Consider the following 14,238-nt stretch of genomic DNA (forward strand, 5'->3'; position numbering starts at 1 on the left):
CACCACTACTGTATATATAATCTGGAAATCTTCTTTGATATAAAAAAGAAAATTTCTATTCACCGTCGCTCTGTAATGCATTAGATTCCTTATTTCACACAATCTTTGAAAGGAAACCTGGACTTCTCCCCCCTCATAAGATGAAGATTAAGTTTTCAAGTATTGGAAACTCAAATCCAGAATCAAGATTTCATATTTTTATTCATTCTTGTAAATTGGAATTACGATTTTACTAGATATAGGTTTTATGGTTAGATTAATAAAGTTTTAAAAATGTAAGCGCCCTTCCTTGAAAATTTTTGTATTGCACTCCTTGGTTGTCATGGGGGTTCAAAGGTTGCAAACTCTTACGAAAAAATCAATAGTAATTTTGCCATTTTTATCTTAAAAACTTAAGCTAAAAATGTTTCATTATAATGTACATTGTATCTACACATATTTCCATATTAATCTATGTGGGTTCCTGTTAACCCTATCCCCGCTGGGGTACTTGAAAACCAGGATACGCTGGGGGGGGGTCAATTTGACCCCCCCCTCTAAATCCCATGTTTTATGTCCAAATATGACAAATGATACATCATTAGAAAGCTCTTGTGCTCTACTTTTAGAATCTGCAAAAAAATTTGCAAATTTGCGAAAATTGAATTTTTTATCGCAAAATCCAGTTTTATAGTAAAAATGTTTGCAAAAAAAAATTTGTCCAAAAAATGACAAATTATACATTTTTGAAAAGCCCTTGACCATGCCATTTCAAATATGCAAAAATTTTTGCAAAATTTTAAATAACCTGATTTTTAATCAAGAAAAACTAAAAATGTGCAAATTTCCTTAGACAGGTTGTTTGCAAAAAATTTGCAATTTTTTTTTCGCAAAACTTGTGCAATCCGTTTCCTTATGTCATAGGCTTTCCAAAAAGCTAAATTTTATCAAAATCTGACAAGTGAAAGTGGGTCAAAACAAAGATTTAGTTTGCTACAGTCAAAAGCAGTCATTCAGGCAGTGTGCCTGAGGACTCAGGCAGTTAGTATTAAAGCCCGGTTTTAGGCCTAAAGGGAGGGCTTTGGGTATGTAAGAAAAGTCAGAAAATTTCAACAGCCTCAGACCAATACTTTTTGAGTTATGTAAAAAAAACTACAGGGGGGGGTCAAATTGACCCCCCCCCAGCGGGAATAGGGTTAATACTTTGATATGTTAAGCAGCAATGGATAGTGTGGAAGTATATATGATTTGGATACAAAGTGAGGTGATATATATAATCGCGATTCGGATACAAAGTGAGTCGGTTTATATGATTTGGATACAAAGTGAGGCCGTATATATGATTTGGATACAAAGTGAGGCGGTATATATGATTCGGATACAAAGTGAGGCGGTATATATAATTCGGATACAAAGTGAGGCGGTATATATGATTCGATGATACAAAGTGAGGCGGTATATATGATTTGGATACAAAGTGAGGTGGTTTATTTGATTCGGATATAAAGTGAGGCGGTATAAAAGATTCAGATACAAAGTGAGGAAGTATATATGATTCGGATACAAAGGGAGGGGTTTATATGATTTGGATACAATATGAGGCGGTATAATTATAATTCGGATACAAAGTGAGACGGAATATATGATTCAGATACAAAGTGAGGTGGTATATATGATTCGGATACAAAGTGAGGTGGTATATATGATTCGGATACAAAGTGAGGTGGTATATATGATTCGGATACAAAGTGAGGCGGTATATATTCGGAAAATTTCTGTTAAACAACTTTTTAAAAGAAACAAATCTATTTTGCAAAAGTTTGCTTTTCCCAACAACTTGCAATAAAGTGTTAAGAGCTGTTTGCAAACCTTCAAATATTTTGCCGCCAATTTATTTGCATTTTATTGTATCCAACCCCACTGTGAACTAGACCGAAGAACAAGGGTATCCGGTTACATATTAGAAATTTTAAACATGTCCCGGAAAATTTTTGTTTGTTTTTGATTTCGACATTTTATGTTTGTTCACAAAATTTCTGATATATATATATCTGATGAATTTATTTCTGATAAATATATATCTGATGAATTGATTTCTGATAAATATATATCTGATGAATTGATTTCTGATAAATATATATATGATGAATTGATTTCTGATAAATATATATATCTGATGAATTGATTTCTGATAAATATATATCTGATGAATTGATTTCTGATAAATATATCTGAAAACTATGGGAGCTACGAAGTCACAAAGAAGTACCAGTAATGTCACCCTCTCCTTCTGTTTAACAGTGATAAGTAGAATTATATTTGATAACATTTCTAAGTATCTCTTAAAATCTGATTATATTTGGTAAATATTTGATTTTCATAAATAAATCATTCTCTTGTATAATTGAAAAAAGTCTTTCCTAACTATAGTTGTATAGAGGAGAGCATAATGTGAACTAATCTTAACGCATGGAGGCAGATATTTCAGGAGTAGAAGAATATTGTTAGAATGATCGAATTGAGTCTTTGTAACAAACTCCGATTTTCTAATACCTATATTTTTTCCACCTGATGGTGTAAACCTTTGATATTTGAAACTTGGATTTTTTCATCTAACAGAATTCATAGTTTGAAATATCTAAGGTCTACGGCATTGGATTACAAAGATATAGAGATTAGAAAATCATAGTTTGTGACAAAGACTCAATTCCTTTACTCAATATTTTTCACGAATTAAGTCTTGCTGTAGCCTGTTTTTTCACAAATAAAAGCTTAAAGGTTAACGTTGTGAATCAAACATGCCACTTAAAATTCAAGTGCTACGTTAAATTACACCTACAGTTACTCTGAGGGTCACGTGGAACCTTTGAAAAATTGAATCATAGGAATTGCGTCTTTGCCATAAACAAAGAGCGTTTAGATACAAAGGAACTGAGTTTTCAACACAAACTTAAAGTTTCTAATCACTTGTATCTTTGCAACCTGATAGTGTACACCTTTGATATTTCAAACTTCAATTATTTAATCTAACAGAAATCATAATTTGAAATATCTAAGGTTTACGACACTGGGTTGTAAAGATAAAGATATTAGTAAATCAGAGTTTGTGGCAAAGATTTTATCCAATGTTTCTGTTTGATTTGACTGAAATCCCTGTCTCCAATATCCTTGTATTGAACTGGGTTGATGAGAAGGGACATGCAATTCATCATATTTTCCATACCGTGATGCTTAGATATAAAAGATTAAACTATTACACAACCTTACCAAAGAAGTTGCCTTAGACTAGATATATATATACAGACTGCAAATCAACTTTCACGGGATGGGCTAAGTAGGCCTTCAGTCGCACAGACACGACATGATATATAATTTTTTTACTGCCATCTAACCACCACTTGTTGCATAAAATATCCTTTCAGGGATTAAGTTTTACAATTTTTAAAGAAATACTCTTTTAACATCAAAATTTATGAATTTAGTCTATTTTTGAAGGATTTGGATTTAGTATTTACTGGCCATCTGAATTTCACGTCATTGGTTATTTTTATTGCTTGAACTTCAAACAATTAAAATTAAAACTTCAGCTATGTAACAAAGTTGTGGGTTTTTTGTGTGCTAAAAGAAATAGCATTTAAAAAATGCGTTTTCTGGGCCTTTCAAATTGAATCTATGAAAGAAAGTTACATGAAAAAAAGTTTCTGGAAGAAAACCTAGAAATAAAGCTTTAGTTATAAAGTCCCAATTTGCTGAAGTCCGAGGACAAATTTCGCTGGAAATAAAGTCCTAAGTTTTAAATTCCTGGGACTTTTTTTCTAAAAACATGATGGCTGCCATCAGAGTCTTAGGAAATAAGATAACAGAAATTAAAGTCCTAAAGAAAAAAATTCTTAAGTCTGGGGAAAATGAGGTTTTAGACGATTTCATAAAAAGGACTTTTCTTCTATCTTATCTTCATATTAATATCAAGTCCCTTTTTTCCATGGTATGTAAACATCCTTTGTTCCCATACATTTTCCACCGTAAGAGGACTTTCTCCCAGGGACTTTTTAGTATAAAGTCATACTGGAGTCAGAAAACAAGTTTTAAAAGATAAAGTCTCGAAATAGTCGGACTTTATTTACAGAGATTTTTTATTTTAAGGACTTTTCTCCTCAGGAGTTTTTTAGTGCTTAAATTTAGGACTTCATTTTCGCAATTTTCAGATGACTTTTTTGGTTGAATTATCTTTCAAATTGTACTGTATAGTGTTCAGTGTACAACCCCAAATTAAATCAAATCTGAACAATGAAAAATTAATTCGTTATCAAACAATATCGATCTAGAAATAGAATCTTTTTGATTAATCCCTTTCCTTTTGTCAAATCAGATATTTTTTTCAGAATTAAGAAATTTTCAAATTTGCCTTTTCCAACAAAAATTCAGAGCTTTTCACATTAGATCTAATTACGCTCCAATGGATTTTTTTCTCAGGAATTTTTAACGTAATTTTCAGAGGTCCTTTAGTTCGTTTCGAAAAGTACGAATAGAAAACAGAATCCATAGAAAATAAGACTTTAGTCGAAAATAAAATTCCACTGAAAAAAAAGATAACAAGGAAAAAAGACCAAAAAGAGCTCGTCTGAAGGTTTGTCTGAACAGGTTTGCAAGATAACAAAAGCTAGATTTTTTACCATTTGGGGGAAGGGGTGTGTGTAGCTTTTAAAATATAAAACTACTAATCACAAACCAAACATATTATTTGTTTCTCTCTCTGAATTCTAAACTTAGAACGTTTGGTAACCTTTTAGTATACAGTATTCGGTTTGTAACAACAATTATACACTTTGCTTTTATATGGTCTTCCGAATCTAGGCTTTCAATGGTATACTTAATAATTTGGCAAGGTTATAAACACGTCATCCAGGGAATCTTGTAAGAAAAAAACGTCTGATACATTCCTAACGACTGTCAGTCGTCTCATCCTTTACGGGTTACCCTACGTATAAAAAATAATATATTTCCTCTTTTTAATTGTATCAAATATCTAAATTTAGGAAGAAATTGAAAATAGAAATCTTGTCTTTATATTACTAAATTCAAAGGAGAATTTTACTTGTTGAAAAATTGCTGATTTATCACAAATCATATTGACGGTGTAATTCGATTTAAAACTGTGTAAGCGATTCTAAACAAAGAATATATTTTTAATATTTTCTAGAAACAACTACACGATACACATTTTGTACTCTAGCTTCTTATTTGTTAGGAATAAAGGTTTAGATATTCCGTCTTCAAGAACCAAGGATAGGTTTAGAGAAACTTGACTTAATCTTCGAGCTCCTTCTCCAGCTTCTCCTTCTACACACCATTCATCTATAGTTATGCTCACAGATTATTCATTACTCAAACTGGAAATATCTAAACCCCACCAAATCAGCTATAGCTGAATAGAACATGATGGGAATACGGTATTGTACATGGAAAGGTATATTTCAATAATACAAAGAGAACCAGAAAACTGCGGAATAGGAAAACGACGTTAAATCAATTATAAAGCTTAATTAATGTTGTTTATACAAAGCAAAAAGTTTTACTTGTGAGTTGTGACTAATTAAATCACTCATTTACTAAAAAAGGGTTGTTTATTCTGCACAATTGCTATGTCACATGTTCATTGAGCAATTTAAAGTCATAAATTGAATCTCAAAATCGTCTTTCTCTTCCAAAGTTTCCTGGTTTTCACTGTATAATAATCGTTTAACCCACGATGTGAGCTTCTGTATTTGAGAAAATATTGCTTACTCCTAAAAGTAATAAGTTGAATGATAAGACCAAGATGGAAAATGTCTTCAAATTTAAATTGAGAAATTAAATTCATCGGAAATATTTGCTTTCATGATCCTGAGAGCATATTCCTATAGAACACAGGGAAACTTTTCTCCTAGAACCGGTTGGAGTTGCTCCGGGTTCTTTAGAATTCAGAGAAGGTTTTGGTTCTATCTCCAGGTCTTCAAGATGAACTATAGTTTCGGCAACTGGATCCTAAGAAAGAAATTGTGAAAGAAATAATTGATTTTAGAAAAGATACTTATTTTAAGTGGTTGACTTTGGTTTTCTCATTTTGAACCTTTTCTTGAATTATAGAAGTTTTACTTTCTCAGTTCTTATATATCCTATTTGTTTCATTGCACTAGAGAAATGTTACTCTGGGGAGACCAAGAAATTATTTGAAATTTCTCGAAACTTTAGTTATTGGACAGCTGAGAGAATTATATAAACGATAAACAAACCTTGGCCATATCAGTTTTTTGTTTGGTGGTTTCTCTACCAGATTTTTTCATTCTTGTTTTTGCTCGCCTCAAATATAAAATTTAGTTTGTTTGTTGACTACAGCAGGTGTAAGGATGCAGGGAGGAAGGATTTTGTAAATAATCTCCACACATAACTCAAGTAGTGCAGAAAATCCAGTATTTGGAAAAGAATAAAGGGGAATAAAATCAGAAATTAGATTCTTAACTGAACATCTCTGCACCAGTAAACATTCGCTACTACAATATACGCATATGTGGAAAAGCTTCAATATGGACGATTCAGATCCAAATACAAATCATACAAATCATACAAATCATACAAATCATACAAATCATACAAATCGTACAAATCATACAAATCATACAAATCATACAAATCATACAAATCGTTCATTCTAGGATTCTTTATGCTGTCAGAACCAATACTTATTGGGTCGTGCCGGGTCAAATATTAGACATGTTCTGTACAATAAAAACCAGGCTCAAAGGGACTGTATAGGAAAAATGAAATGGGGGGGGGGGAGAAAGGATAAAACCTCAATATCTCAGGCGTTGAACGATACCTTTAAGACTGATGTTCCTGTCTCGAGAAATTGATAAAAAAAAACTGTGTCAAAAATATACGAAAATCTATATATATATATTAAAAATTTGTATAAAAGTAGTAGGTTTAAACAGGTCATATTCAGCAAATACGCCAACAATCTGAAAACGATTAAATCCCACAGAAACTTGAGAATCTCAGGTTTGCTCCTTTTATAATTTTTCTATTTTTATTTTGCATTTTTAATGGATATAATTGATAATATTTTTTATGAGTCCGTATTACGTCTCAAGAACTCCCGCCAATGAGAGCGCAGTATATCTGCACTTCCATAGCCCGAAGTTTTGGTGACGTAATACGGACCATATGTAATAATATTATCAATTATATCTATTAAAAATGTAAAACAAAATTAAATAATTCTAACAGGAGCAATCCTGAGATTATCAGGCTTCTGTGGGATAAAATCGTTTTCAGATTGTTAGCCTATTTAAGGAATATGATCTGTTTTACAAAACCTACTACTTTTATAAAAAATTGCATACATACAAACATACATAAATCCATAAATGCATAAATAAATTTGACATAGTTTTATATCCATTTTCCGAGACAGAAACATCAGATAGATGTCTTATATGTACTGTTCAACGCCTGAATTTCTCAGGTTTGATCCTAAACCCCCTTTACTTTACTGTATGCATGATTTCAAGTTACCCTCCATGCAAAGGTGATAATATGTCCGATTATTTAAAGCTTTTTTAATCAACTAGGAATTAGATATAAATGTAAAATAATAAAAAAAAATTATTTCTAATTTTGGTGATTTGCGCACTTCTACTGCAGGTTAACGTATAGGAACTATCAGAATTAAAAACTGTTCAAGCTAGAATAACTAAAATGTTATCTGCATTTAAAACCCGATAAAGATTTCAAGGGTACCGTCGTGAACCAAACACTACCTTCTGTGCATGGAGGGTCACTTGAAATTGCACAGTTCCTTTAAACTATTCTTTAATTGTCTCCCTTTAACTGGATCCCCCTGTTTCCGACAAAATATAAAAGCTGAAATATCCATTGTTGTCTCCAGAGAGCTGGGAAGAATTTTTAATTTGTTTTAGGCTGACATCTTGTCTTGATAAGATCTGCTGATCTTAATGTTTCATAGTTCTAATTCATTTTATAACTTTTCAGCAACTTACACAAGAGAATCTACCAAATACTTGGCAAGTTTTAGGAAATACAATGGTTAAAAGAAACATTTTAATATGAGTAAAAGGGGTTAAAATTAACTACAAAAATTTTCCAATCCTCATATGTCTTCCCAACCTGTTGATATTTAAAACTTTTAATTTTGTTAGATCACAAAATCAAAGTTTGAAATGTCAAAAGTTTACACCATTAGTTTAAAAAGATATGTAGAGATTAGAAAATTAGAACTTGTTGTAAGAGATTAGTAACTTTTTCGGGACAATATTAAGCTAACTTTGAGATAAGTATAGAAGAAGTTGGGAAGAAGGCAGGAAAAGTCATCGTGAATAGAATCTGAATCAGAAAAATAAGTTGGGAATAGGTTACTCATTTGAAAATATGTGAAAGAAACATGGATGAGTTGGGTAAAATGGGAGGAGTGAAAGAAACGAGGATGAGTTGGATATATTGGGATGAGAAAAAGTAACTGGGTAAATTGCAGGAATGAGAGAAAAAAATTAGGATGAATTTGGTAAATTGGGAGGAGAGAAAGAAACGTGGATAAATTGGGTAAATTGAGATGAGATAAAGAAACCGGGATGAGTTGGGTAAATTGGAATGAGAGAAAGAAGCGTGGATGAGTTGGTTAAATTGAGATGAGAGAAAGAAACTGGGATGAGTTGGGTAAATTGGCATGGGAGAAAGAAACTGGGATGAGTTTGGTAAATTGGGATGAGTTTGACAAATTGGGATGAGAGAAAGTAACTGGGTAAATTGCAGGGCTAAGAGAAAAAAATTAGGATGAATTGGGTAAATTGGGAGGAGAGAAAGAAACTGGTATGAGTTGGATAAATTGGGATGGGAGAAAGAAACTGGGATGAGTTTGGTAATTTGGGATGAGTTTGGTAAATTGGGATAAGAGAAAGAAACTGGTATGAGTTTGGTAAATTGGGATGAGAGAAAGAAGCGTCGATGAGTTGGGCTAATTGGGAAAAGAGAAAGAAACTGGGATGAACTGGGTAAATTTCAGGAATGAGAGACAGAAACTGGATGAGTTGGACAAATTGGGATGAGAGAAAGAAACGTGGATGAGTTGGGTAAATTCCAAGGATGAGAGAGAGAAACTGGGAAGTTGGGTAAATTGGGATGAGAGAGAGAAACTGGGATGAGTTGGATAATTTGCAGGGATGAGAGAAAGAAGTTGGGATGAATTGGGTAAATTGGGATGAGAGAAAGAAACGTGGATGAGTTGGATAATTTTCAGGGATGAGAGAAAGAAGTTGAGGTGAATTGGGTAAATTGGGATGAGAGAAAGAAACGTGGATGAGTTGGATAATTTGCAGGGATGAGAGAAAGAAGTTGAGATGAACTGGGTAAATTGGGATGAGAGAAAGAAATGCGGATGAGTTGGGTAAATTGGGATGAAAGAAAGAAACTGAGATGAGTTGGGTAAATTGGGATGAGAGAAAGAAGCGTGGATGAGTTGGTTAAATTGCAGAGATGAGAGAAAGAAACATGTGATATGAAAAGGATATTTGATAATTTTGCTAATTTTTTTTTTTAAGTATGCTGGATTCGTAATTGTAAGCCATTCCCCATGGCACAGAGTGTAATGTATGATTCAGCTAACAGTTGAAATAATCTATATTTAGCTAAAAAAAGGATATCTCATTTCTCCACAAACCGATATTAAGTCTTTAGTCCTTTTTCCATGGAATAATCTGTGATAAATAAACTAAATGTTTTCCTTGTAAATGATGAAATTTTGAGCTTTGAGAGAATACAGAGAGAGAGAACTATAGTTGCAGTGATACAAACCAGACCTAGGAGCCAGACCCAGTCAATCTCATCCAACCTACAACATAGAAGATTTCAGGATTTTAAAGGATGATAATAAATATCAAACTCTCTGAGAAAATATGAAATTCATTCCTGAACCCTGGATTTCCCAAGGTTCTGGAAAGAAGATAAAGTACTTTACTTTCACCTGGTTTCGGGGTATATTCAACTTTAAGGATTAGAATTCAACATGCTTGTATTTCAGAAGAAAATGATATTTAGGTTCTTGTATTTCAGAAGAGAATGATATTTAGGTTCTTGTATTTCAGAAGAGAAGGATATTTAGGTTCTTGTATTTCATAAGAGAAGGATATTCAGGTTCATGTATTTTAGAAGAGAAGGATATTCAGGTTCATGTATTTCAGAAGAGAAGGATATTTAGGTTCGTATGTTCAGAAGAGAAGGATATTCTGGTTCTTATATTTTAGAAGAGAAGGATATTCAGGTTCTTGTATTTCAGAAGAGAAGGATATCCAGTTTCTTGTATTTCAGAAGAGAATGATATTCAGGTTCTTTTATTTCAGATGAGAATAATATTCAGGTTCTTGTATTTCAGATGAAAATGATATTCAGGTTCTTGTATTTCAGACGAGAATGATATTCAGGTTCTCGTATTTTAGAAGAGAAGGATATTCAGGTTCTCGTATTTCAGAATATAAGATATTCAGGTTCTTGTATTTCAGAAGAGAAGAATATTCAGGTTCTTATATTTCAGAAGAGAAGGATATTCTGGTTCTTGTATTTCAGAAGAGAAGAATATTCAGGTTCTTGTATTTCAGAAGAGAAGAATATTCAGGTTCTTATATTTCAGAAGAGAAGGATATTCAGGTTCGTATATTTCAGAAGAGAAGGATAATCAGGTTCTTGTATTTCAGAAGAGAAGGATATTCAGGTTCTTATATTTCCGAAGAGAAGGATATTCAGGTTCTTGTATTTCAGAAGAGAAGGATATACTAGTTTAACAGAAGGAAGTTTACATTTGCTTGTACCGGTGAATATGAAAAAAAATTAAATGAACTCCGTACAGTCGTCCCTGAAGTCTTATTCTTTTGTGGGCAACCCTTTACACTAGAAACCCTAGAATCTAATCCTACATATTGGTTATACTGGAATCTATAAACCCGGAACAAAGGATTATATAAAGTCAATTTACTAAGTTAGAAGCAACATTTAATTTGAAAATATTTGTTCAATTTTACGGAAATTCGGGGAATTCCTGGAATCCAATAGAGTGTGCATTGCAATCGATGGCGGGGGTTTTTAGTTTTTATTTCATGTTTGGAATTTTCCCAAATAACAAATAAAAAGATTACTTAAATGTCGTTTTCCTATTCCACAGTTTATATGAGTCTTCAAGTCCTTGACACTAAACTTTGGAACCCTTTTTTACCCCTGTTAAATGAAGATTTTTCTAATAGTATTTTGTACTTTATTACCGGCCTCGTTAATTGGAGGTTTTTAGAAATAGTATTTTGTACTTTTTTACCCCTGTTAAATGAAGATTTTTCTAAATAGTATTTGTACTTTTTTGTATAGAGGTCTTTTACCTTACTTATGACAGATTTTGAACATGAGATAAAAATATGACTGAATAGATGTCGATACAGACAGGATGTACTTTGTTTCGTTATTTTCAGACGTGAAAGCATACATTGCTTTTTAAGCTCACTTTATTTAAAGATTCCTTTAAAAAATATAAATATTGCAACAAGCTAAAGGTAATTTTCCAGACTTATAAAAATATAATTAAAGCTAAAAATCTTTTCCGTTGATCTGAATTGAACTGAGAAATATTTGAAAAATCCAAGTCTTGAAATATAATAGGGTCGACCTTAGCATTTTGGAAAAAATACTTTCGTTTCAGTCAATTTGACAATTTTTAACAATATTGAAAATTTAAAAGAATTTGTTTAAAGAAAATCCTTTCAGCAGGATTTCTAATACTTTACAAATATTCCACGAATGTGGCTGATCCACAAATTATGAAGAATATAAACAAATGCTGTTCCTTGATCATGAGAATTTTAGATTTCAACATTTTTTAATACTTTGGACCTTTTTAATGTTTTAACTTTATGGTAGTTTTGTTGAATTCGAAATCTTTTCCTGGATGTCTCCATTGTTCTTTTTTGTCTATTATTTCATTTTTTAGAACTATTTTCTTTTCCTTAATTCCATTATAGTGTGGCATGGCCCTATTTAAACAGGAATCCTTAAAAGATTTGTCTGAAAAAGTATGAGTTAGATATTCAAAAGTGACTTTTGCAATTCTTACTTTAGAAACAATAGAGAAGTGTTACAAAATTAAACAGTTTTCAAGCTAAAAAAGCAACGTTATATTAACATTCTTAATCAGTTTTAGTTTATTAAGGGTACCGTTGCGAATGGAGGGACACTTAAAATTCAAGTCAAGTATTTTATAAAGTTATTTGAAAACTATCAATATTTACCTGATCTTCAAAGTATTAGTTTGTTTCTCCTCTCCAGTATGAATTCTAATATTTCCTACTCCATCCTGCCATTGAACCCGGACATCTTCCTTTTTCTCCATTCTCCTCCTTTTTCCGTATACGTTCTTCGTCTGGAATCCTTGCTTTCTCCGTCCTATTAGGATACTTGATTTATCCGTCCCTTTAGGATACTTGATTTATCCGTCCCTTTAGGATACTTGATTTATCCGTTCCTTTAGCATGCTTGATTTATCCGTCCCTTTAGGATACTTGATTAATCCGTCCCTTTAGGATACTTGATTTATCCGTTCCTTTAGGATACTTGATTTATCCCTCCCTTTAGGATACTTGATTTATCCGTCCCTATAGGATACTTGAATTTTCCGTCCCTTTAGGATACTTGATTTATCCGTCCCTTTAGGATACTTGATATTTCCGTCCCTTCAGGATACTTCTTTATCAGTTCCTTTTAAAAGTTTCTTCTTTAGATCTTGTTTATCAGTTCCTTATGAAGGTTTCTCCTGTAAATTTTGTTTATCAGTTCCTTTTTTAATTCTTGTTAATCTGTTCCTTCTTTAATTCTTGTTTGTCAGTTCCTTCTTTAATTCTTGTTTTCCAGTTCGTTCTGAAGGTTTCCTCTTTAAATCTTGTTTATCAGTTTCTTCTTAAATTCTTGTATATCAGTTCTTTCTGAAGGTTTCTTCTTCAAATCTTGTTTATCAGTTCCTTCTTTAACTCTTGTTTATCAGTTCCTTCTGAAGGTTTCTACTTTAAACTCTTGTTTATCATTTTCTTCCTAAGGTATTCTTGTTTATCAGTTCCTTCTTTCATTCTTGCTTATCAGTTCCTTCTTTAATTCGTGCTTATCAGTTCCTTCTTTAAATCGTGTTTATCAGTTTTTTTCTAATTGTTTCTCCTTAAATTCTTGTTAATCAGTTTTGTTTACCGTAATCTGCTAAGTATTCTTGTTTCATCTCTAAGTGCTACTAACTGAGCGTTTTGTTTTTTTACCACAAATTCAGAGAATAGCTTTGTCTTTTTTCTTAACTTTTAGTTTATCTGATTCTTAAAATCTCTTCCATGGAATTCTTTATTTCTTCTGAATTGAAACTTTTTTAGTTTTGACAGTTTTTCCCATTACTTGTTCAAAGTTCAGGGTTTATCTATCTTATTTCTTTTCTCCCGCATTTTCTAATTTTCTCCAATAGTACTGATTTTATTTCGTTCAGATAACATTTTCTACATATCTCCCTCAAGTTTTTGTCTATTTCTTGTTATTGTTTAATCAAAGCAATGACGGAATTCTTTTTTTTTGTATTTTCTGTTTCATATTTGAAGTGTCTCACATGTAACAATATTTTCTAAACTAAAAACACAACGAACTGTTAGTTTGACCAGTCTACGGCTTTCCTTTCTTCATTTATTCCGCCTTTTTGGCTTCATACTAAACTTATGATTTTGCAAAGTTAGTTTTTTTGGATACTTATTACTTTTGCTTTGATACAGAATAAATCATCTCGTCGCAACTATTTTTCTAGTTCTGATGGGAGCTTTATCTTCTTTTAATCTTCATTTTTCCTTGACATTTTCTGAACTTGCGAATTGTTTGAGATTAAATGCAAATGTTTGAATATTTTGTAGTTATATCCTCGTTAGTGTCCAGTTGTAAGAAAATAGACATGTTCTCACTTAAAAACTCTGAAAACACTAGGAATTTGAGACGCTTGCACTCATGCAGAGGCAAATTTTTCTTTGCATTCAATTCTTGAGTATGTAGAATTTTCGGAAGGGGGGGGGTGGTTGATCGCTTTATCCGTGTATTATCTATATATATATTCTTTGCATGTTTGTTTGTCTGTTTGGGTCTTTTTTTGTTTGTTTGTAACTGATAAACGTTAAAACAGATGAACCGATCGGGCCCATTTTTTTTTGTAGGACTTTA

General features: G+C 32.1%; 1 protein-coding gene across 1 annotated transcript; it reads right to left on the reverse strand.

Annotated features, from left to right (window-relative positions):
- Positions 1-5,144: 5,144 nt before the first annotated feature.
- On the reverse strand, positions 5,145-13,929 carry LOC111701639 (uncharacterized). Its single transcript, XM_023473015.1, has 5 exons — positions 12,297-13,929; positions 9,755-9,862; positions 6,252-6,318; positions 5,877-6,003; positions 5,145-5,334 (listed from the first exon to the last, which is right to left on the reverse strand). The coding sequence occupies exons 1-5, from the start codon at positions 12,395-12,397 to the stop codon at positions 5,186-5,188; spliced, it is 552 nt and encodes a 183-aa protein (XP_023328783.1). The 5' UTR covers positions 12,398-13,929; the 3' UTR covers positions 5,145-5,185.
- Between the last annotated feature and the right edge of the window lie 309 nt (positions 13,930-14,238).

Source organism: Eurytemora carolleeae, unplaced genomic scaffold (assembly GCF_000591075.1).
Source record: "Eurytemora carolleeae unplaced genomic scaffold, Eaff_2.0 scaffold355, whole genome shotgun sequence".
NCBI classification, from domain to species: domain Eukaryota; kingdom Metazoa; phylum Arthropoda; class Copepoda; order Calanoida; family Temoridae; genus Eurytemora; species Eurytemora carolleeae.